Source organism: Pteropus medius, unplaced genomic scaffold, assembly GCF_902729225.1.
Source record: "Pteropus medius unplaced genomic scaffold, Ma_sr-lr_union100, whole genome shotgun sequence".
Taxonomy (NCBI): domain Eukaryota; kingdom Metazoa; phylum Chordata; class Mammalia; order Chiroptera; family Pteropodidae; genus Pteropus; species Pteropus medius.
Window position 1 is genome coordinate 50,403,513 of NW_024349800.1, and position 22,724 is coordinate 50,426,236.

At 53.9% G+C, this 22,724-nt stretch overlaps 2 protein-coding genes across 2 annotated transcripts in view; one reads left to right on the forward strand and one right to left on the reverse strand.

The window, feature by feature from the left end:
• HADHA (hydroxyacyl-CoA dehydrogenase trifunctional multienzyme complex subunit alpha) overlaps nt 1-6,846 on the forward strand; it is a 40,901-nt gene extending 34,055 nt beyond the window's left edge. Inside the window, exons 14-20 of the mRNA XM_039887626.1 lie at nt 1,533-1,619; nt 3,147-3,287; nt 3,707-3,775; nt 4,558-4,753; nt 5,472-5,586; nt 6,107-6,252; nt 6,340-6,846. Coding sequence (XP_039743560.1) covers nt 1,533-1,619; nt 3,147-3,287; nt 3,707-3,775; nt 4,558-4,753; nt 5,472-5,586; nt 6,107-6,252; nt 6,340-6,482 — 897 coding nt within the window. The 3' untranslated portion in view covers nt 6,483-6,846. The remainder of the gene's footprint in view (nt 1-1,532; nt 1,620-3,146; nt 3,288-3,706; nt 3,776-4,557; nt 4,754-5,471; nt 5,587-6,106; nt 6,253-6,339) is intronic.
• Nucleotides 6,614-22,233, reverse strand: GAREM2 (GRB2 associated regulator of MAPK1 subtype 2). The gene is made up of 7 exons (XM_039887625.1): nt 21,990-22,233; nt 18,923-19,063; nt 13,930-14,060; nt 12,160-13,185; nt 11,025-11,194; nt 7,364-10,477; nt 6,614-7,266 (listed from the first exon to the last, which is right to left on the reverse strand). Exons 1-6 carry the CDS (start codon nt 22,099-22,101, stop codon nt 9,454-9,456), a joined length of 2,604 nt encoding a protein of 867 aa, XP_039743559.1. The 5' UTR covers nt 22,102-22,233; the 3' UTR covers nt 6,614-7,266; nt 7,364-9,453.
• Nucleotides 22,234-22,724: the final 491 nt, after the last annotated feature.

Genomic DNA, 22,724 nt, shown 5'->3' on the forward strand with positions numbered 1-22,724 from the left:
GCTAAATTTATGTGATACTTCAAGAGTTTAAAACTTCTCTTCCTCTCCACGGAACCAAACTAAACTCACTCTTTTGACATTCTTTATAATCCTTGTCTCCAGACTCCTCATGGTCTTGGTCATCCCCCTTTAATATCTTCATCATGTCCCAGTGCTCTTTTGCCATGTAAAAACAGTTCACAGTTCTGCAGTTTGGGTAGGACTTCACAGAGGTGGCTGGTCTGTACCTGCATGTGGTTCTTCTCAGGGTCACTCATGTGACTGCTTTCAGCCGAAAGCCTCATCAGGGTGCCTCAGTGGTCCTCCACATGGCCTCCCTCTACTAGTGGCCTGTCCTCACTTAGTATTCTAGCCTGAACTTCTCTACAGCGTGGTTACTGCCTTCCAAGAGAACAAAAGCAGAAGCTGTCAGGCTTGGCCTGGAACGACCATAGTCGCTTCTGCCATATCCATCGGTTAAAGCAAGTCACAGGCTAGCCCAGATTCAGAGGGATGGGAAATAGGCTCTCCATCTGGATGGGGGAGAGACAGGCATGTACCAGGAGGGGAGGAATCATTGCCAGTTATTTTTGGAGACATTGGCTTGCTCTTCATAGAGAATTTTACCACCAGCATTAGATACCATACCACATTACAACTTGAGACTGTTAGCTTTCTTGCAGTCTAACTAAAATCATGGGATCTTTGTCACAAGCTTAGTGCCAAGCCAGATCTTGTTCATTAGGTGTCTATCCAGTTCTCTTTCTCCCTTTTACTTTTAAATCTTAATGTAATACTTTTCCTTTATTCCCATGATAATTGATCTTATTTTACACTCAGCTTTTCAGTGTTGAATGTGTCTTGAACCTTGATTCTTATCTTTGATGTCAGGTTCTGCCTTTTCCAGATTTGCACAAATTTGACAGGTGTGCCTTCCATCTTTTCATTCAGGCATCTGAATAAAAAATGAATAAGTTGGGAACATGGACAGAATGCTGAGAGGGTCCACATTAGATACTATTCTCCAGATTGCTAGATCGATAAAGCTAGTACTTACTAGTATTCATGTACTGTAGATTCCATTATAGTGGTACTCTGTTTTTTAGTAACACAGTGTATAAAATGTGATAGGCATGCACGTTATGGCTTTTTATTATAAAGGTGTGGAGGGTCAGGTGTCATAAGCTTTCGGGCTTGAAGGCAGATCCAAACAAGAAGAGGGATTGACTCCCATGCTAGATCTTGAAATGAATGAGATTTGATTTAAGGCCACCTTTTCAGTGCTTATCTAAGGTGTCTTATTTACCGAACTGCTGGGATGTAGTCTCCAGGTTAGGATTAGGTGACCTTATGATGGGCCATAACTAGAAGGCAGAATGGGAAAGAAAACAAGGCCAACACAAAGGTAATCATAAATGTCTGATGAATGATGTCTACTATCTGAGCAGTTCTGGATGCCAAGATGAGCTGGGTCCAAGTGCCTCTCATTAGCTTTACTTTGGAGTCTTCTCATTTCCCAGGCATACATAACATTAAATGCTTTTTCCCTGCAGGTGATTCCAGATCACTGTATCTTTGCCAGTAACACATCTGCTCTTCCAATCAAGGAAATTGCTGCTGTCAGCAAAAGACCTGAGAAGGTACATTCTGAAGAAAGGAAAACCCTGAAATGTTTTACTGCTTTAGGCTCACTCGAAGGCTTAGTACATGCGAAGGGACTGGTGTGGATTGTGAAGTGCTTGGGGGTGGCAATGTATTCCCAAAAACTGGGCATAGAGAAGCTAGTACCGTGACCAGTGTGAGAGGTAGAAATAAATGAAGTACAACTAAAAATACTTTTATAGTCTTCTATAGGTGATTTGCATCCCTAATGGGTGTTATTGTTCAGGTTCAGGCTATAAATCTACTTTTATTATAATTAGATATGGAAAGGCCCTAAAATAAGGGATGCTCCAAAATACCACTTCAGCTACATAGCAGACTCTGGTGACTGTTGAGGATGGGTTTGGTTCCAACTCCAGACCCAGAAATGGAGGTGGAGGATCAGGAGGTGTGAGATGTATCCACCTATGCGTTCACTTAGACCTTCTACCCAGGACGTAAAAGGGGTCCGTGTGGAAGCACTTTCAGCAATTTTAAATGATGCCTAGAAATTTATCTTTGGGCTTCTGCTCTCTATCAGAGTAATCAAGCAAAAGTGAAAACACTCAAGGAGAAATAAAACACCTCACTTCTCAGGAGGATACCAGTTAGCGTGATCTAACCGGAACCAGCCAAAAGTAGGCAAGAAGTCCAAAAGACCTTTAAAGATCTGCAAAGATTAGTACACAGTCCATGTACTAAAAGCACAAAAGCCTTGCTTGTGCAGCGTAATCTTGTTTCCTAGATCACAGATTAGAAGTGATGTGGGGCCTGAGAAAGTAGGCTCAGTGATGGCAGGAGAAGGTCACAGGGAGAAGTGGCGGCTGATGGTGTGACACTAAGGGAACATACAAAAACAGTATAAAGGCAGGTAGACAGTCTCGCCAGGTCACATCACTCAGAGCACCTCCAGAGCATTTAAAATCAGCAAAGGAAGATCCGTGGTTGCCCCTTTGATGCCAGCCTCTTATTCTCCCCAGGGAATGAAACACGCATCACACTTTGCAGTCTGGCGTGCCCGTATCTTGGATAGCTGTTATCACCTGCTTGCCTTATGTCATTCGTATACAAGTAAGGCTAAAGGAGCACAAGTTAAGATAGCCAACCATCTAGTTTGCCCAGGACTGACAGTTTTCTGCCTACTCCCCACCCCGAAAGTAGACCATTTCGTCTAAAGCATCAACATCACTAATATAAGTGGGAACCTTCATTCATCCCTGATAAATCTTAATTTGGCCGTTAGCTGTGATTTTGGCACCAGTCGTTGGTAGGATTAATTGCCCTTAATGAAAAGCCGTAGAAGCAAATGGAAGAGGAGGATTACAATAAGCTCTCCCAAAAATGTACTGAACTTTTGATCAAAGAACCATGGAAGCAAACCACTTGACTGTATTAAGCAGTACTTCCATATCACAGCAGCCTTTCTCTCCAGTGCTCTCCTAGCAAAAAAAAAAAAAAAAAAAAAGAATGCTATTAGGTTTCCTCCTCATCATTAAATCTTGTTGGCTTTTTGTTCTCCTTGCCAGGTGATTGGCATGCACTACTTCTCTCCTGTGGACAAGATGCAGCTACTGGAGATCATCACAACCGACAAAACTTCTAAGGACACAACTGCTTCCGCTGTAGCAGTTGGTCTCAGGCAGGGGAAGGTCATCATTGTGGTTAAGGTAAGGAGCTGTGTGACGGAGCGGCAGATTTGGGAAAGTTTTCTTAAGACTCCTTCTACCTCCAAGCTTGTTTGTTAACTTCTGAGGCAAACATACCAACTTTCAATATGATTTCCTCTGGGTTATCTACAGTATGGACAGTGGTGTTAACTGTATAAAGGCAGGTGAGTCAGGGTCAGAGTGGGGCATGTCTGGAATGTGGCAGGTTCTCCCAGCCACTCCAGACCTTTCAGGTGACCGTGAAGCTATATGCTGTGCTTTTGAATTCAAACCACGCTGCTATTCCTCACCCTGAAATTTTATTTTAAGGATTCTGATTGAGATAATCACGTTGAATTTTGAAATGACGCCTGTGGAAGGGAGACTGCTTTCAGACTCAGGTAGAGGAGCCAGCAAGCTCACATTTTTTCCCTTGACAGGATGGGCCTGGCTTCTATACCACAAGGTGTCTCGCACCCATGTTGTCTGAAGTCATGAGAATTCTCCAGGTTGGTATCGCTCTCATGGTAAGGCATCTTCCACTCCTTAAACCAGTCCTCCAAACGGGTCATGTCAACATGAGGAACAGGCTTCCTTCTAATACACAGACTCCTGACTCTTCTTCAAGAAGGCCCTTTTGTGCCTCCCCTTTCTGCACAGTGGTGGGAAGTCACGGGCTTGTGCTGCTAAAATAGGAAGAATTTTAGCCTGCTCCCTTAGCTTCCTCTCTGCTCCATTAGGCCAAAGGCCTCCTGATATGGTCTTCTGTGATGTTTCTGCGTCCCCTTTGAGGCAGAGACCATCCAAAACAGGGCCCACTTGGTCTGTACCTGATTGGTGCTGTATCTACTTCTGCACAAGCAGACACCTCTGGTGGCCGTACTGGTCATTCACTGGCAGAAGGGGGCGGTCCCTGCTCACTGGAAACTTATCAGACATGAGGATCATGGGGCTCTCTGTAGCACAGCTCCTCGGTGATGTCTCTTCTCTCATCTGTCTGCCATAAAGCTCGTTATTGAAATTCAGAATTGTGAACAAGAAAGAAATGAATAACTTGTTCATCTCTAGACTTTCTTAATGTGCTGTAAGTTAAGGAAGACCCAGACTTTCCCCTTGGGGCTCCCTACCTCTCATGTTTCCCTGAGTGAAACAGTCCTAGTCCTGGGTCTGGCCAAGTGATACCCAGAAGAGAAGTGGGTGCCACACAGGCTGTTTCTGAGAGCTACCACGGGGAGCCTTGGGGGGGGTCAGGGTGGCCTTCCCCTGAGGTCCTTGCTTCACTTCCCATCAGGAAGGAGTTGACCCTAAGAAGTTGGATTCCCTGACCACACACTTTGGCTTTCCTGTGGGTGCTGTCACACTGATGGATGAAGTTGGCGTGGACGTAGCAAAACACGTCTCAAACGATCTAGGCAAAGCTTTTGGGGAGCGGTTTGAAGGTGGAAGCGTAGAACTGCTGAAACAGATGGTGTCCAAGGGCTTCCTGGGTGAGTGGCCTCAAAGAAACATAACTAGCACCATTAATCACAAAGTTCTGAGCAGTTCTTCGAGACCAAAGAGTTATAGAAGGCCCATGTGGAAGAGTGTTTTTCCTAAACATAGAGCCCACAGTTGTAGAGAACTTCAGAAATTAGTTCAGGACAACTTCTTAATCTAGGGCTGTAGATTATGGACAAAAGGCAGAATTCTGGCTCTCTGAAGCTCTGCTACTACCTGGCCCAAGTCATGCCAGATTGACAGGCATTTTCATCCTACCTAAGGCCTCTAGTACATTCATGGTACTGCACTAGCAAGCTTGCATCCAGGTTTTACCATGTTATCTGGCCACCACTGTGGAGAAAGTAAAACCGCTGTAAATATAGAGTATACAGTCAAGGCCCACTAGAAAGATGGGCCTCTCTCTTAGCAAAGTAGCAGCAAGGTCGGTGCTAGGACCTGGGCATCCTAGTGCCTAGTGTTGTGTATCTGGACATTAAAATTCACCCAAGTGGCCTTTTCCATCCAGAAACAGATGTCCAAGAAACAAGATCTTTTTCCCTTCTCTGCAAATTCTTCTGACAAATACTAAATTTCTAGGGGTAGCTGGATATGCAGAGTCAGGAATACAGAAGAGAGGCAGGAGCTTTACAGCAGACTAGCAGAGAAGAGACTTCTTAGGCCTGGGCTCTGAGAATTTATAACTCTACCTTTTCCTATTTCTTTTAGGCCGCAAGTCTGGGAAGGGCTTTTACATCTACCAGGAAGGTACGAAGAGTAGGAATTTGAATTCTGACGTGGACAGTATTTTGGCAAGTCTGAAGGTGCCTCCTAAGTCTGAAGTGTAAGTCAGTTTGAGTAGCTAGTGGCATGGAAATATTTCTCATCAGCCCAAAGCTTCTCAGCCCCTCCTCCAGTATGGTTATGATCACCATACCTAAGCTGATGCTGACATAGCGATTTACACTTTTGCCCTTGTGCACAGCACCTTGTTCTCTGCCAGACATCAGAGGAGAACTGCAGCTGAGCCTTGGGAAGATCCCTGCTCCCGCCTTCCTTCTGAAGGTCCCAGAGAGCAACTAGAAAGACCATGATCCTGGGCCCCTTCACCCTCCAAACCTTTTATTAGCATGTGTAATTGACAGCTGCTGATGTGAAGAGAGATTGTCTACTCTGTTGCAGACTCTGTACCAGGTGCTCAGTTTCAGGTTAATTAGGGCAAATAGCCCTGTGCCAGCTTTTTCCAAGGGAAAGGCTGGCCACTTGGCAGCACCATCTCTAGAGTTGGAGGTTCAGTACTGGTTGGCCCCTGCAGTCCTCCCTTCCTCCTCTTCCTCTACCTGAATGTCTCTCCCTGTTGGCAGCTCCTCTGATGAAGACATCCAGTACCGCCTGGTGACAAGATTCGTCAACGAGGCTGTCCTGTGCCTACAGGAAGGGATCTTGGCCACACCCGCAGAGGGAGACATCGGAGCTGTCTTTGGGCTCGGCTTCCCCCCCTCTCTTGGAGGTTGGTCTTGCAAGTTGAGGAGGTGGTTTCCTTTATCCTAGAGCTCGTGTCGCTGTCTCCTTCAACAAAGTTCTGTTTCTCCATCAGGGCCCTTCCGCTTTGTGGATCTGTATGGTGCTAAGAAGGTAGTGGATCGGCTCATGAAGTACGAGGCTGCCTATGGAAAAGGGTTCACTCCGTGCCAGCTACTAATTGACCACGCTAACAGCCCTACCAAGAAGTTTTACTAGTGAGCAGGCCCTCATTCCCTGTTTACTCGCACACTAACCCCAGCTGCCAACAGTGCTGGTGCTCCAGCAGAGTGGCATCTAGATTTATCAGAGTAACCAGAAGGAAAACAATCTCCGACATTGGATGTGTGCCTTGATTAAAGTGCCTTCAGCTATGGCTGTCTCTCCCTCCTGGTGAAGTCTGGCTGTGTTTGCACTTTATGTTAGAAGGTGGAACCCACTGTGCTTGTGAATTTATAAGCCCTAAGACCCAAAGTGGTAGCACCTCTGGAGCCATCTTTGCTGCCTCTTCCTCCCAGGAGGCCAGTAGTGGTGAGAACAATTCTGCATCAAGCCAAACAAATACCAGACTTATTTATCAGCCTCCCTGCCTGCTTGTTCCTTTTTTTTTCCTGTCTTTGTCCTTCTGGTTTAAATCCCCCTTTCAAGGAGTGAACTGAAATAAAGCCCTGTGCTGTGGGAATAAGAACGTGTTGAGAGAGTTCTAGGCAGCACCTTGAGAGAAGCCTTTTAAACCTACCTGTATTTGAATGCTTTGACTGAGCTTCTGCTTGTAGTGAGGAAGTGGCCCTGGCTAACCAGAGCAGCAGAAGTGTAATAGGTATGAAGGACCAGGATATAAAACAGAATTCTTTCCCTAAACTGCATCTCCTCATTGCACAGTTCTTTTCTTGTGTGACTCATTCACGAGTGCTCCTCAGGAAAGGCTGTTTGTGGGAAGGCTGGAGTTAAGCAGAGGAGATAACATTTTCCTGGTCAGTATATCTTGCACATCTTGGTTGCCCTAGAGCATGGAAGATACCGGCACAGTGATCAGGGGCAGCACATGTGAGCAGTACAAAGAATGCCTTCACCCACCACCACCTCCATTCTCCCCACACCTGTGTTCTGGGAGCAGCAGAGCCCAGTCTGAGTAAACAGCACTGGAGCTCTTAACCAGGTCTGGCAGGAGAATCCATGCTGAGCTTGCGTGGAATCATAATTCAAGCCCCATCACTGTGCACTCCCAACTTTGAGATGGTACCGATTGCTCCTGTCTCTGCACCAGTTGCAAGTACTTCAAATATTATCTGGGTCCATCTCTGTTGTTGGGACTGGCAGGTGAGGAGCTAGGCTCTGGCTCCACTGAATATTGAGTTGGTTGCTAGGAAGCCAGACTCTTAAAACCAAATCGTCTAAGTTAGGTTTTCCAGATGACCAGGAGGTAGAGAACTGATCCTCTACACCAAGGCCATTAACAGTCTTCCAAATCTGAGAAAGCCAAATCTGAGGCAGGCTTTTAGCTAGTGGAGGAAGTAAACTTGGGTCCTGGCTGGTGGCATGGAACTCTGAAGTCTGGTCTTTCCACTGAGCACTAGATAGGTTGCGAATTCATTGAAACAGCAGTGGGAGTTGGAAGGTTCTTGCAGGGTAGGGGCTGGTGGGGGGCTTTTGGGAGGAATGGGGGCCACCAGCTGCCTCTGGGGAACATGTGAATGGGCTGCATGCACACAACATTCCAAAGTCCTCTGCTGCCCACAGGCGTATCCACTGGGCCTCCAAAAAAAGTTGACACCCAGAATTCCACTTGCACTAGTCTTCAGTGGTCTGGCATTTATTTCACTAGTCCTTGAGGATTCATTAAGTGATCGGCCAGGAAACCCAATGTCTCAGCATCAGTTTCTGTGCTCTACTTCCCGACTCCCCTTTCCTCGGAGCTGAGGCAGCCTGCTTGGGGCACGAGCACCAGCATGGCTTCAATACTCTTACGACAAAGATGGAGGAAATAAATATCTAGGTAGGTTAGGTAAGGCAGAAGAGAAGGCTGGCACCTCAGGGGCCTGACACTAATGAGCATGAGGATCAGTATAGCCCTGGGAAGGTGAGACGGGGAAGAGCTCGGAGGAGTGTGTGGCTACACACAATGGCCAGCCTGCTCTGGGTGCCAACTGGATCACCATGCTCTAGGTCCAGGGCACCATGACCTGCCTGACGCATGTGAGCAGGTGCAGGGTGACTGAGTTCCAAGTGGAGGGGAAAGGCAGGTTTTCCCAAGCCACCATGCTTTCTCTCACCCGTCCTACCTATGCCAGTGACAGAAAACTAGGGAAGGACACCAGGTGTTTGGCAGAATCAAGTGACAGCGGCAGGAGCCTGGTGGAAGCAAGCATGATGGAAAACCACAAGACTCAAAAATCAAGGAGCAGCCAACTTGACCTGCTTTTCCAGGGAGTCATTCTTCACAGACTGGACCCACCCCAGCAGTTTGGAGGGCTAGATGTAGTGAGAACCCAGGGCACTAGACATTAGGGGAGCATCTGCCTCCCTACTGGATGAGTAGGTCAACAGCAGAGCTGTGATCTTCCAAAGTCATCACCCACAGACCAGAACCCAGAGGTGCAGCCTCTGAGGTGCAGTAGGCATGGGCTTGTACTTATACACCTGATCTCAGGGCCAGGGACCTAACTCATGGGAGCAGAGGGAGATGGGAAGAGCATCCTAGAGGTCCCAAAACTGGCACCCCGACCCTGGGGCAGCTTAGGCCAAAAGCCCATGGAGCACAGAGGTGAAAGGGCACTTGGGGGAATTTGTGCTTAAATTATAGACCATCTTCCCTTGTCTCTAACCTGAACCTAGAAGCATGAGAAGTGCAAGATGTCTGTGAAGCTCTGGAGCAGGGTACAGGAAGGTAAAAGGTCACCACGAAGGCCAGCTTTCGACCCCACCATAGGAATCGCAGCAAATGCCTCACCAGGCCCAGGTGCGCACCGGGGCCTCCAGTCGTCTGCAGAGGTCTGACCCCAGAGGATCCCATTTCCAAACGTGTCTCCCCTGGATTCACTCTGAGTAGCTACCTAGCAGCCTCAGTCTTGGCATAGATCCTCCCCACAGGCAGAACCTGCCTCTGGGAGTGCCGTCTCCCTGCAGACCCACAGCTGGCCCCAGGGCCCCTATGCCAGCATTCCAGTTGCGGAGCTACAAGCTGAGAAGGTCAGATCTTGGGCCGCCAGCCTTTGATGAACTGCATGATCTTCTTGACCTGCAGCTTGGTGAGGTGGAAGTCGTCTGCCAGGATGTCCTCACTGAGCTGCACAAAGATGCTGCCATCGATGCGTTCTCGGGCAAAGAAGCTCACCACGTCCTCTGAGAGCCCGATGAAGCGCAGACTGCGAGAGACCTCCTCCAGGGACAGTGCAGACAGGTCAGCAGGGGGCTGCCAGGAGGAGGCATCCCGGCCTCCCCAGCCTGTGGCCCCATCCCGGGGACTGGCAGGAGGCCCTTCTAGGCGCCCTTGGGTGAGAAGGAGTCGTGCTCCACCTGCCTCGGGCCCCTGCAGGGCCGCTGGTGACAGTGGGGCGGGGACCTGCCGCAGAACCAAACCTTCAGGCTCAAAGGTCTTGGGGGGTCCAAGTGGTGAAAGGCGGGGTCCAGGTCCCCCCACAGCTCTGGGCTCCTGACAACGCAGCAGCTCAGGCTCTGGAGAACCACCCTGCCCTAGCTCAAAGGGGTCAAAGGGCTCTAGGGCTGGTTCCTGCCACTCAGAGGAAGAGGAGGAGGAAGTGGGACAGGAGGAGGTGGGAGCAGCTGAATAGGCCTGGCCTGGCGAGCCTGGGCCTGGAGAATAAGCCGGGCTGGAGGTAGCCAGAGGACCCGAGGTGCTTGTGGACCCAGAAGCACAGGCAGCTGAAGGGCCTGAGGGGTAGGCAGGCCCGGAGAAGGGGTTGAGAGCTCCAAACGGAGCAAAACGTTTCTGGGGGTGAGAGGGCTTGAAAATGGGCGGGCAGCTGTGGTAGGTCTTGACAGGGGTGTCAGCCCCCAAGAGGGAGGCAGCTCGACTGCTCGGGGGCTCTGCAAGGGCCCGAGAGGCCTGGCTGGGCTGTGTGGTTGAGGGCAGGGGTCCTGGGGGTGGGCGGCTGGAGGACTCGCCTACTTTGCAGTCTCCCCAGGTGCATGGGTAGCAATAGAGGGAGTAGGCATCTGGTGATGGGGAGCCACTGCCACTGCGGGAACCCGCCCTGTGGGCAGAGACAGATACATATGGAAGGGTAAGACAGAGCAAGAGGGAAACGCGACAGGGTCACACACACGACACTGCAAACCACTGCTCTGCCAGGTCACAGAAGCTGCCACTCTGATCTTAGCAACACTGGCCCGTACCCCAGTGTCCAAGGCCTGAGGCCCTCTGAGATTGCCCTCTTCTTTCTTCAGGCATCTCCCACCCCAGGAAAAAGTAAACAAAATTGAACTGCATAAAAATTTTAAAACAGCAAGGAACACTCCATCCCATGGCAGAGTCTGGAGGGAACCAGAGCAATCCTCCCATCCAGCCCTCAGTGTTTAGGAAAGGAACAAACTGAAGCAGGACAGTGAAGAGCAAGGGACTGGACCCAGGGCCCTGGACCCCATACCCCAAGGCCCTCCCTCTCAGGCCTGCTCAGGAACCTGCACCCCTGGAACCCCCAGCCGAAGTCTTCCGCTTTCTTGGCACTGGCTCCCTCCCTGCCCTCCCCTGCCTCAGTTCACCTTAGGGAGACCCAGAACCAAAAGAAGGAAGGGGCTCACCCATCCTGGAGGCCAGAGGAGTAGTAGGAGAGGCTGGAGCTGGGCGAGTGGACAGGCTGCAGCTTGGGGAAGCGTGGGGGCACCGGGGGGCTGCCCGAGAGCCGGCCACTACCATTGCCACCCCGGGGAGGCACAGGTGGGGCATTAAGCAGCCGGCATTCCTCCTTCACCTGCAAGCAGAGAGCCACGGCTCCAGCCCCTGTCCCCAGGCAGCTGACACTCCTTATCTTCCTCTTCCTGAGCAAGTGGGCAAGGGGAGTGCCTGGGACTGACACTTTGCCCCACTTTGCCAAGAGGCTGCCTTGCCCTACATTCTACTTCCTCACCCAGCCAGCCAGCCAGCCAGCCACCCACCCCTCCCCATCTCTCCAGCCTGTTTCATTTGCCGAGAGCCCACAACACCTGTGGTCTCCTACTGCCCTGGAAATCCATCATGGATGTAAGAAAAAGAATATGGAAGTAGATCAAAAACAATCATAAAAGTAGACATTTTCTCCTAAAGAAAAAGGCATGGGGGTCAGGGGAAGGGAAGGAAAAGTATCTGCCCTCTGGATCCATTCCTCATGTGTCAAATACTCAAACTGGGCTCCATGGGATGTTAATAGGTGATGTTAATAGGTGTTAATATTCTGTGGACAGCTGGGAATTTCTACATTGAACAGACAAACAGTTTTCCTTGGTGCAAAACTTCTCGGAGCCTTTTCTATGCCAATGCTCTATAACTCTAAAGCGAGTGGAAGGCTGGAGTCCTACACACACTTTCTAAACGTATTTCACCACGGAAGCTCCTTTTCACTGGACAACTTAAAGGACTTCTGTGAAACGCTCTGGGGAATGCTATTCCAGACCCACCGCAAGTTTTCTGAGGCTAGAGACCTACTAACATCTTTGTCTCACAACTCCCAACACCACGGTCTCTGGTATACAAATGTTCTTGCGAACCTTTTCCCCTTTTTTTCTCCCATTCCCTCACACGTGGGCCACCCTCTGTCACACACTCCAAGGACTGGAGGCCCAGGAGAACTCGCTGTTCAGGCCCAGACCAGGCCCCCTGGCTGGCTCCTGCCCGGAGGATAGAGCGACAGAGCTCAGCACCCTGCCTACCGTCGTTCCCGCCTCCACCGCGTCCACTCACCGCCTCGGATTTCGGGGGGACGGGAGGCGGCGGTGCCTCGGTCTCCAGGCGGGGCGGCCCCACGGCCCCGAAGGAGATGAGGTCGGGCCCCAGGGGCGGTCGGGTCCGGCCCTCAGTGAGGCCCTCGGCCGCCTGGTGCGTCCACAGCTCCTCATAGGGGATCTCGGCGGGCGAGGGGCCGGGATCCGGCGCAGCGGCCCAGTCGGGGCTCATGTACTCCTGGTCGCCGTCTCCAGGAGGACCGGGGCCACGGGCGGGCCCAGGGACGCGCGGGGGCGCGGGCAGGCAGAGGCGCGCGCGGCGCGGGCTGGCGCACTCGTCGGCCAGCTCCGCCGGCGCCTCGCGCACGGCCGTGGAGTACTCGTCGGGGTCGAAGCGCTCGCGGCAGTAGGAGGCGCTGTCGCGCACAAGGCGCTCGACGCGCGGGTCCCCCGCCAGCAGGCCCTGCGGCAGCGCGAAGCGCGGGGTGTCTGTGAGCAGCAGGAAGTGCAGCGGCGCCGGGCCCTCGCGGCGCAGCGCCAGCCCCAGCACCACCGTCTTGGAGATGATGCTGACCAGCTTGTAGCAGTGGCCCTCCCGCACCGGGTGCAGGTCGTAGGGGTTGCGCGGCGGCCGACTAGGCACCAGCACGTTCACGGGGAGCCTCACGCGTTCAATGATGGCGCGCACCGTGTGCTCGCCCTCCTGCATCTGCAGCTCCAGGGGGCTGCGTGTGCTGAAGCGGCCCTGGCACTGGAAGGGCAGGCTCAGGCTCTCGTTGGTGCGGTGGTTCATGCAGATGAGGCAGGGCATCTTGCCTTTGACAGGCCTGGCGCTGCCGCCTGCGGCCCCGGTGCCCCCTGGGCCACCCACCCCGGCCAACGCCCCTGCCCGGCCCAGCTTGCGCAGCAGGGTGGTGAAGCGCGAGCGCTCCTTGGTGGTCTTGGCACACAGGATCTCCGCCTGGCCCATGAGAGTGAGCTCGTCGCCCGCGTGCAGCGTGAAGTTGTACACCTCGCTGTCCTCGCTGAACTCGCCCGACACCACCTGGCGATCCCAGAAAAGGCAAGACTTTACCCAGGGCCCCAGAATGCTAGCCCTGTGACGGCCTTCAGGATCCAGGAGGGCAGCCCTCTTCTTGGGGCCTTCCCAGGGCTGAAACCAGATCTGGGACTGGGGGGTCAGGGACCCACATTCCATCCTGCAGAGGCCACACGATGGCTGTGCAACCATAAGAGTTACCTCCGTGGGTCTTAGTTTCCTCATGTTTCCAATGACTTAATTGGAAGAGTTGCTGTAAGGATTAAATAGACTATATGTCCAGTGATATACACTGAAAATAGTCAACAAATGGTAACTTTTATCTTTATAATTTGGGTGATAATGCTCCACCCATTCAAAAAGGCTACTGAGAAATGAACTGATGGATAACAAAAGGAGTTGTAAAGAGCTATCTGTACACAAGTTGGGCGCTGTGTACATTGCACTGTGACCCCCACAATCACCACCCCTACGAGTGGATGTTAGGTCAGGCTGCCCTAAAGGTCTCCAACTCAGGGCATGACCTTCCACACACTTCCTCCTGCTTCACCATCTTTTTCAGGAAGTTCTGCGGCCCATTGGGTCTGACATGACCCGATTGTGCCAAAGGCCCTCAAGGGGCTGCCAGAAGGCACACTATGACACCTTCTACCTCCTGGAACCCTAAGGGCAGCCCTCCAACGAGGGTCAGGGTTGCCTCAAAGGGAAAGGACAGCATGGGGCGCCATGCCTGGTGCAAGAAGGACTGACCTTGACACTGAAGGTTATGGCTTCCATCACAAAGATGCGGTCAGGGAAGACACTAGCCACTTCCTCCACGCTGCTGAAGTACCTCACTGGCTCCCGCACATCCCGGGCCTGCTCCAGGAGCTTGAACTTCCCTGCACAGGAGGGAATATAGGTTTCTAGGGTGGGCTTGCTTGCTGGAAGCATGGCCTGTATCCCAAGAGACCTCATGGCCCCTACTGTTGTTCTCTTCATCTCAGCCGGCCCCTGTGGAACTCAGCTGGGCAGCAGGGCAGGTTTGCACCAGCACAGGGTGGAAGAAGCTGGTCAGCTGTCTCAAGCCTATGAGGCAGTAAGCACAGATCCCTAGCAACTAGATCCCAGACCTCATGCCATGGAGACCTGTGGCTGTGTGATGAGGCTAGCGCCTGCTTGCCCAGAGAACCCGAAGTGCAAACTAGCCCCCAAACACTTGGACACAGAGCTGACCTCTGACCAAGCATCCCTGTGGCGTTGGGCATGCTGGCTCCTAGCTTGGTCCCAGCCCCACTCTGACTTGCTATGACCTTATACAAGTGCCTTCCCCTCTCTGGGCCTCTGGGTCCTCTTCTGAGAAGGTTGGAGCAGATTATCTCGGGCTCTACCTGGACCTGCCATCCCGTGCATCTTCCTTGGGTTGATGATCCACACTGATGCATTGGGCAGACCAGGGGCCCAGTCCCAGGCCTTGGAGGCCTGAGAGGAGCCATTCTCACCCCAGCTGTTTCAGTTCCTGCCCTGATCCAACATACAGCCCCACTATCCCAGAGACCTCTGATCTGAGCCCAGTAAAACCACCTCCCTCAGATGAGGCCTTCCCAACCTGCAATCCAGGGCTATATATATTTTGGCTGGCTCATCAGATGCCCCCTGGCAGACGCAAACTTTAAAGAATGATAATCCATAAAGCCTGTTTCTTCCAGGCTTTGTGTAACTGTCTCACCTCTCTGGCCACACACCTTTTATGTGCCGACTACATGAGCACAGGGACAGGCTGTGAACTGCCCTGGGTCTGGAAGGATGGCCTCTTCTCAGACCTCACCCAGAAGGAAGAGAGTCTTGTATTGGCAAGGAGACAACAGGTTAGGAGAAGACAAGATGACTCTTTAGCTTCTGTAGTCTTCCTGCTGGTTTCTTCAGTCATAGTCCATTGATTTATTCATTCCACAAACATTTATGGAGTACCCACTGTATGCCAGACACTGAGCTAGGCCCGACAGCGGGTACAAATCTGGGTCAAATATAGTCTGCCCTCAAGGATTTCCAGATACAGTGGGTGTGACAGTGAGCGCCTGATGATGGCAGGATGTGACAAGTGCTACAACAGACTTGTGACAAAAGAGCTAGAGGATAGTTAAGTTGGGGGAATGCTGCCTGGCAGTCTGAGGGTATCTTAAGAACGAAGAGAGTCTTATAGAATGGACATTCCACATGGAAGAAAGAGAATGAGCAAAGATGGAGTCACAAAAGCACACTGCTTGCCCAAAATGATGAGTGCCTGGAAGGTAGGACTTGAGAGTGATGACAGGTAAGGTAGACAGAAACTGGATTATAAAAGGCTCTGAATGCCAAGAGGCCCATGGAAGGAGACTCATCAGACGGGACAACTGATGAGGGCCAGATAGGGAGGAAGGGACTCAGGCCACTGGCCTGGTCAGAAATCAAACCAGCAGAGGCGTTAAGCAAAACTGGAAACCCGGAAGAAACAGGCTTTGGAGCAGGGGCTTGAGAAGCCTGGTCAGAAGTACAGACTGAAGGTCACCAGCCCACAGGAGGCAGCTGCAGGTGCAAGGCAGGTAAGATGGCTCAGAGAAGATGAAGAAAAGGGGGTCTTAACCCTTTGGGGGGACCCTCTTCCCAGAAAAATGCCCAGAATGTACTCCTAGCATGAACATACCATTTTGTATACAGTGCCAGGGGTTCCAGGAGGCCCCAAACCCAGCCAGAAACCCAGATTGAGACACCCCCACCCCATGCACAGTATGAAGAGCAGAGGGTCAAGGGCAGAGTCTGCAGCATCAACATCTAGGAGCAGAAAGACAAATGCGAGCCAAGAAAGAGAAGGGAAAATGCCCAGGAGAAGGCTGGCAGGAGAGTCCCTGGGTGCAGCCCTTCCACTCTGAGACCTTGGTGGGAAGAAGCCTGAGATGTGCCACAGCCCTAGAGGGCAGCAGGAATAAACTGGGGAGGGGGCACGGCAAGAAGCAGTGGTCTGAGGTCGGGAAGCAGGAGTCAAGGTCTGCTACTATCCAACAGTGAGTGGCCCCCACTCCTCACCCTGTCTCCTACCCCATACCCACATACAAACCCCCAACCACAAGCAGCCAGCCAAGGAGAAATGCCCGCTGCCCCCTGTGGGGAGAGAGCTGGAGCCAAGTCAGGGCTGGAGCCTGAGGAGGATGTGGCAGGGAAGATCGATGTAACCATGGTAGCCAGCACCACCCCCTCCAAGGCAGCCTGGAGCCCAGCACCGGTCATTACAGCTGGGAGGAAGGAAGGGAGACCTCCTGGGAGTGATGCTCTGGCCGCTGGAAGCCTTTACCTCCCCCTGCAGCCCTGCCCGCGGGGGTGAGGGAAGGAGGGGGCGAGCTTCCTCTTCTGCCTCCCCCTACCTGAGACCCGAGGTCCCCCCCCGGGGGGGGGCTCCCCCAGCCTGCCCTCCTCCCTGCCTTTCTTTCCCAGAACACATCCAAGCTGGCCTGAAGGTCCCTTCTAGCCTGAAGCAGGCTTGCCCATTACCTTACCTCCCAGCACTTGACCCGTGGCAAAAGCTCTACAAAAAATGGTGGCTAAATGCACAGTGTGGAGTCTGACAGACCAGGTTGAATCCCAACTCTGCCACCAACCAACCGTGTGACCTTGGGCAAATTATTTAATCTCTCTGAGCTTCAGTTTTCCCATCTGTAAAGTGGAAGCATGCTATTTAGCTCCCCAGAGCCCGTCCGCCAGCTCTCCGCCCGAGCTCCGCAGGGCATGCAATCTACGCTGGGGAAGCCGCCTGGCTACAGACAGGGCAGGTTGGGAGCTGTCTCAGAGAAGCCAGGTGTCCTCACTCCCTGGGCGGTGGGCCATGGCCTAGAGACCCAAGTCACCGGGCAGCACCCCCAGTGCTGCTGCCCTCCTCTAATCCTGCCTTCTTCGAGGCGCTTTCTGAGGTCCACAGCGGGCCGACCTTGCTCGCCCACACGATTATTAATTCATTAAGAAGAACCAGCTAAGAGCTGTGTACTCAGCTTCCTCTTTACTGGAGGCCCACCCAGCTCCTCCTCCTCCTAAGGGGCTTCAGCCTCCCCCCAGCATCCGAGGCAGGCCAGAGTCACCCACGGGAAAGGGTGGGGATGGTACTGTGACATCCCTGAAGCCAGCTGTCACTCTGTGACCCCCTCCCTACACATGTACGCAGGGGGCACCAAAGAACATGGGGGGAAGGGGCTAGGAATGCCCTGGCCGCGTAGTTCCCTTGAAGGCTCTGTGCCTTGGTTTCCAATATTTTTAATGACAAACTGAAATGACACAGTCCCTGAAAGTCACATTTCTGTCAATGAGGACTTTTTCTAATTTTTGCTTTTTTTATCCCAAGAAGACCTGGGACCAGACCAATGGCAGATACCCAGGCTGGGAAGTCTGTGGCTTGGGCAGGCCCCCTCAAGGGCTCCAGGCCCAGGACAGAGCCCAACACCAGCTCAGAAAGACACAAGTTTCTTCAGCTTTTAAATGGGGTATGGGGCTACGGGGCTACCAACTTCACAGGGTTGCTATAATGAGTAGAAGCCATGTAAAGGGCTGAGTCCTGTCCTGCTGGCTTGGGAGATCCAGGCAGAGCCAGACAGGGAACAGTGGTACTCGTGAGAAAGGGACTGTGAGCCTTCTCAGCTCGAAGGGTCCCCAACCTTTGTTGGGGTGGAGGGGAGAGGGTAGCAGTTAAAATACAGAACTGGGAAAGCTACTGAAGCTCTTGGGGCTGTTTTCTTGTGAGTTAAATGGAGTTGATTAGACTTTCTCACAGGGTTGCAAAAAGGATGAAATGATGAAAATGCTCAGCCCAGTGTTTGGAATGCTGTGGGATCCTGAGCTCGCATGGGGACATCTGTAGGATGGGGTCACCAGACTCCCATCCCTCCCACATTGTGGACAACAACCTCGCATTCCTGGTGTGGTGCAGCACAAGCCCAGGAGTCAGGGGACCTCGGTTCTGGCCCCGGCTCTGCTCCTTTCTAGCTGCGAGACCCTGGGCAAGTCAATTACCTTCTTAGGTATAGGCCTTTTGTTTCATGATATGTAAAATAAAATGCTATACTTTCCTTTTTTTAGCAGGATAATCCTTTCTTGAAACACAACCTCATATAGGATATCAACATCATTAACACAGATCATAGCAGAAGTTCATTAGCATAATCTTATTTAAAAGTCTAAAATTTTAACATTCAATTATAAAGTCAATGAAAATAATGAGTTTAACACAAAAATTGGGGGGGAAAAAAACAGGATTAGAGCTGAAAGATGTGGCCAGATTATCAGCCTGAGCATCCCTCTGTCTCTGCAGGTTTTGGGGTGCACAGTACTGAGCAGATCCTGACAGGAGGTGTTCTTTTCAAGGGTCTGTACGAACAACAGTTAATGAGGCAGCTCTTGGTAATATTGAAAGTCTCTAGTTAGGATTAAAGTTTGATTTGTGGCAGTTTGAGAGTATGGGTATTTTTTTAATCATTAGTTTAAAATCTATTATAAAATAAAATGTGAATCAAAGGTTTGCAACCAGAAACCTAGGGCTCCACACAAGAGTATAAAAACCACTGGGCCCTAACCCTAATTACCACCCTAATCACCACCCTGCCAGCCCTGTCCTCACTCATCCCTGTGGCTTCCAGGAAAGGCTGGTCACCAACAGCTTCCCCTGCGCCTTTCTTAACCCCTACCCTCCAGCCTACAGACCCACCCCTCCCTGCAGGTTTACACCATCTGTCCCTGGTTGCCACACCTGGGTACTGCAGAGGGATGTCAATCTTGGGCCCGATGACATAGTGGCCTTCCTCCAGAGTGTGAGCTGTCACCGTTGTCCACTGGCGGCAGGAGTGAATGAGCAGGATGTCTCGCTCACTGACGCCTTCAGCATATTCCCCTGGGAGGGGAAAGGAGGACAGAAGAGGAAGGAAAGAAAAAGAGAATATTAGGAGGGGCAGAAAGAATGAGCAAGATGACCTCCTCACCTCTTCACCAAGACCCTGCCTGGATCAGCTCTCCCTGTGATCCCTGTCCAGGTCAGCAATGCTCAAGGGACAAGCAGCCTGCCAGCTGTGGCCTCAGGGCTGAGTCAAAGCCTGTCTCTCAGGGCTCAGGCTTTCTGTGGGCCCCGACAACCAGCCCAGCCACTGTCCTTCATTCCTCGTTTGACTGGACTACCCACTATCCCAGGTCCTGTGCTGGGGCCAGGGGCTCCTAGAGATGAACCCAGTCCCTGCCCTCCAGGAGCCATGGGACTCATGGAGAAATGGGAAGAGATGTGAACAGAGAATACAGGCCAAGTCTGAGGCACTGAGTGGAGGGTGTCTGGAGTCACAGAAGGAAACAGCAAATTAGCCCAGGGTGGGATGAGGAAGAGAGACATCACTGAGCAGCAGACACTTGAGATGAGCCCCAGAGTTCTCAGCCCTCAATGCCCAGGCCAGGCAAGGAGGGTCTTGTCGGGGGAATGGAGAAAGCCGGGAAGGAGCTGTGCATTATAGGTAACAGCTGTGAGGGCAACCCCAGAACCATGAGTCGCCTGAGCCAGGAGAATGGCAGGGCTTAGAGGAGCTGATTCTGGCTCTGTCATGGGCAGCCTCTTCCCACCCACTGCCACAGGCAGTCTCTTGCATTTAGGGCACCTCAAGGGAGAAGGGGGTAAAGTCTCAGATACTCACTAACCCCATCTCAGGGTAGCTGTTTCTTGGCTCTTCCTCTGCCAGCCCCTCATCCTCCTAGTCTTTGGAACACAGCAATGCCGGGGGAGACGGTGCATTTAGAAGCAGGGAGGGGGGCTAGTCCTGCGGAAGCTGCACTGGGGCAAAGGTGCCGGGAGGGGCTAGGCTCGGAGGCTCCAACCCCAGCAACGGTTTCCAGGGGAGCAGGAGGGGCTGGCCCAGCTTCCAGGAGGCCAGTGGAGTTGTCTCCTGGCTGCAGCTGGTAGGCAGGGTGGGGGTGGGGGCACCTCCTTCCCAGCCCACTCAGACACAAAAAATTTTGCTATCCAACCAAATGACAAATGGTTTACTTAGATGGCTGGAGGCTCCATGAAGTGTGTACATTTGTGGAGGAGGGATGTGAGGGAGGCAGTAGAATGTGTTCAGGACCTGTGAAGAGGCCTGGTATCCACTGTGTGTGTGGGTATGTGTGTGGTGGGCTACCTGAGCCTTCCTCCTCGGGCAGAGAAAGAGAGAAAGCTCCCCTACTCTGCAACCTCCTCTTAGAGCTCTAAGCTCCAGCCTGCCCTCCTGCCTATCCACAGCCATAGGTTATGGTCACCAACAGTTGAGCCAGCACAGCCACCTGGCCTACAGTAACAGGGTCTTGTCACCCCAAGGATACCACAACTGGGTCCCACAGCCCCACTAAGGGGCCCCTTCTAAATGCTTAAGGCACACAGAGACCTTCACGACTTCAAGACACACTTTTGATCACATATTCACACTCATCGTAACCACGGCCATAGTCACCACTGTCACAGACTGACAGTTGGGCCATCACACGTTTTGCTCATTCACTCATTCAGTCAATCTTTGTTAGGCAGGATGACCCCCCTCGAGGAGCAGGCAGCCCAGTGGGAAGACAATACACGGACCATTATAACAGGTGCGCACAGTAGGAAACAAGACAGGGGTGCCAGAGGAGCCAAGGGAGCCCGAAGAGGCCTGACCGCCCTGAGGAACTCGGAAAGGTCATTCCCCCGCCGCCCCGCGCCGCCCCGCCCCAGGAGAGCCAAATGCCAAAGAGGACGTGTGGGAAGTAGCCAAGCGGACCCTAGGGCCAGCACATCCCATTCACGCGCAGGCCCTACAGGCTTGCCGGGGACAAGGACAGTCTCGGGATGACACGCTGATGATACGGAGAACAAGACGTTGGACTGCGGGGCACCCCCGTCCGACGGCCGGGTGCAGACGCTCACTGAGCCGGCTTCTTGCCTCCGCCGGTCGGAGGAGGGGCTGCCGGGCCCCGCGGAGAGGAGAGGAGCCTGTGGCCGCCGGCCCTATTAGCATTCAGGGAAGCGAGTGTGCCAACGCAGGCCAAACCCCTATTCTTCTCACACACAAAACCCCCGGCCTGGCTGCCAGCCGGCTCCTGCCCCTCCCCAGCCAAGCAGCGCCCCCGCCCCCAAACAGTCCCCTCGCTCCGTGCAGCCTCCAGGCGTCCCCTTTCGGGCCCCCGTGCACCGTCCCATCAGCAGAGCAGCCCCGGCCCCCGGCCCCCAAAGAGACGTGGGGCAAGATGTCGGGGACGACCGGGGTTGGGGGACACACCCGCAGGAGGACTCGCTCATTCGGGCCTCTCCCCGAGGTGGCCTGCTCGCCCCGGGACAGGAGGTGCTCCTCGAAAAGAGGGCGCGAGAAGGGTCCCAAGAGGGGCCGAGCGGGGCTGGGGGCGGCGGCGGTGGTGGGAAGACAGAGTCCGAGGCCCCAGGGATGCGGGAGGATGGAGGTGAGAGGCCGGAGACAAAGGGACGGAGGGGGCGCGGCCCGGGCCGGGGTCTGCGGGCGGTGGGGGCGGGGGGCGCACCGACGGGGCGGCCGCGGTGGCTCGGCCGCGCTCCGGTTCCAGCCGGGCCGGAAGATTCCGTCCCGTGCCAGGCCCCAGTCTCTGTCCCGGCGTCCGTTCCTGAGCCCGTCCGCGGGGCCCAGAGGAGGCGGACCCTCGGCTGGGGGGCCCCGGGTCTCCGGGGGTGATGCGCTGCGCGCGGCCGGCGCGGGGGAGCGGGAGGGCAGGGGCCGCTCCCACGGCCTCGCTAGCACCTGCCTGAAGAGTCCCCGATTCCCCAGCGGACCCCCAGTCGCCCCTCCCAGCACCCCTAATACCTGGACCGAGGCAGGCGAGCGTCGGCAGTCGGCAGCGGCTGACGATGAGGTCGAGCGGGAAGGCGCCCATGCTCCAGCGCAGGCCGGCCAGCCCGGCCGCCAGCTTCTCCATGGCATGGGCGCCCCCGGGGCCGCCGTCCCGGGGCCCCGACGGCCAGTCCCGCGCGGCCCGCCCGGGCTCCCGCGCCCGCCGCCACCTCCTGGGGCCGCCGCGGCGCTCCCCGCCTGGCGGCCCCGGCCGGCTGCGAGCGTCACGTGGCCGGCCTCCCCGCGGGGCGCCGACCCCGCCCCCGCCCCCAGCCCCACCCCCCGGCCCGCTCCCGCGGCCGCCTCCAAGTCCCGCCTCTCCTCCAGGGCCTCGCGGCCCGCCCCCTCACCCCAGCGTCCAGGTGACAGCCGGGGACTGAGGACCCCGGCGAGAGCCTGGAGGGGAAACGGAGACGCGAAGCCGCATCTGTAGGATCAGTGGGTGGGGATCAGCCTCCCTCACCCCGCCGAGTGGGTCTGGCTCCCCCTTTCCCCGCTAGGAGCGTCACCTCTCTTCACCCCCAGGTGCCGTGGCCTCCGGGAGTCGCCGCCCACCCCGCGCCAGGTCGTGCTCCGCTTCCCAAGGCCCCTGCCCTAAATTCAGGGGCCGCTGCCTCTGGGACGTTTTTTCATCTCCAGCTTCACGCAGCCCGGCGAGACCGCCTCATTAACCCCATTTAGTGAGGAGCAAATTGAGGCTCAGAGACG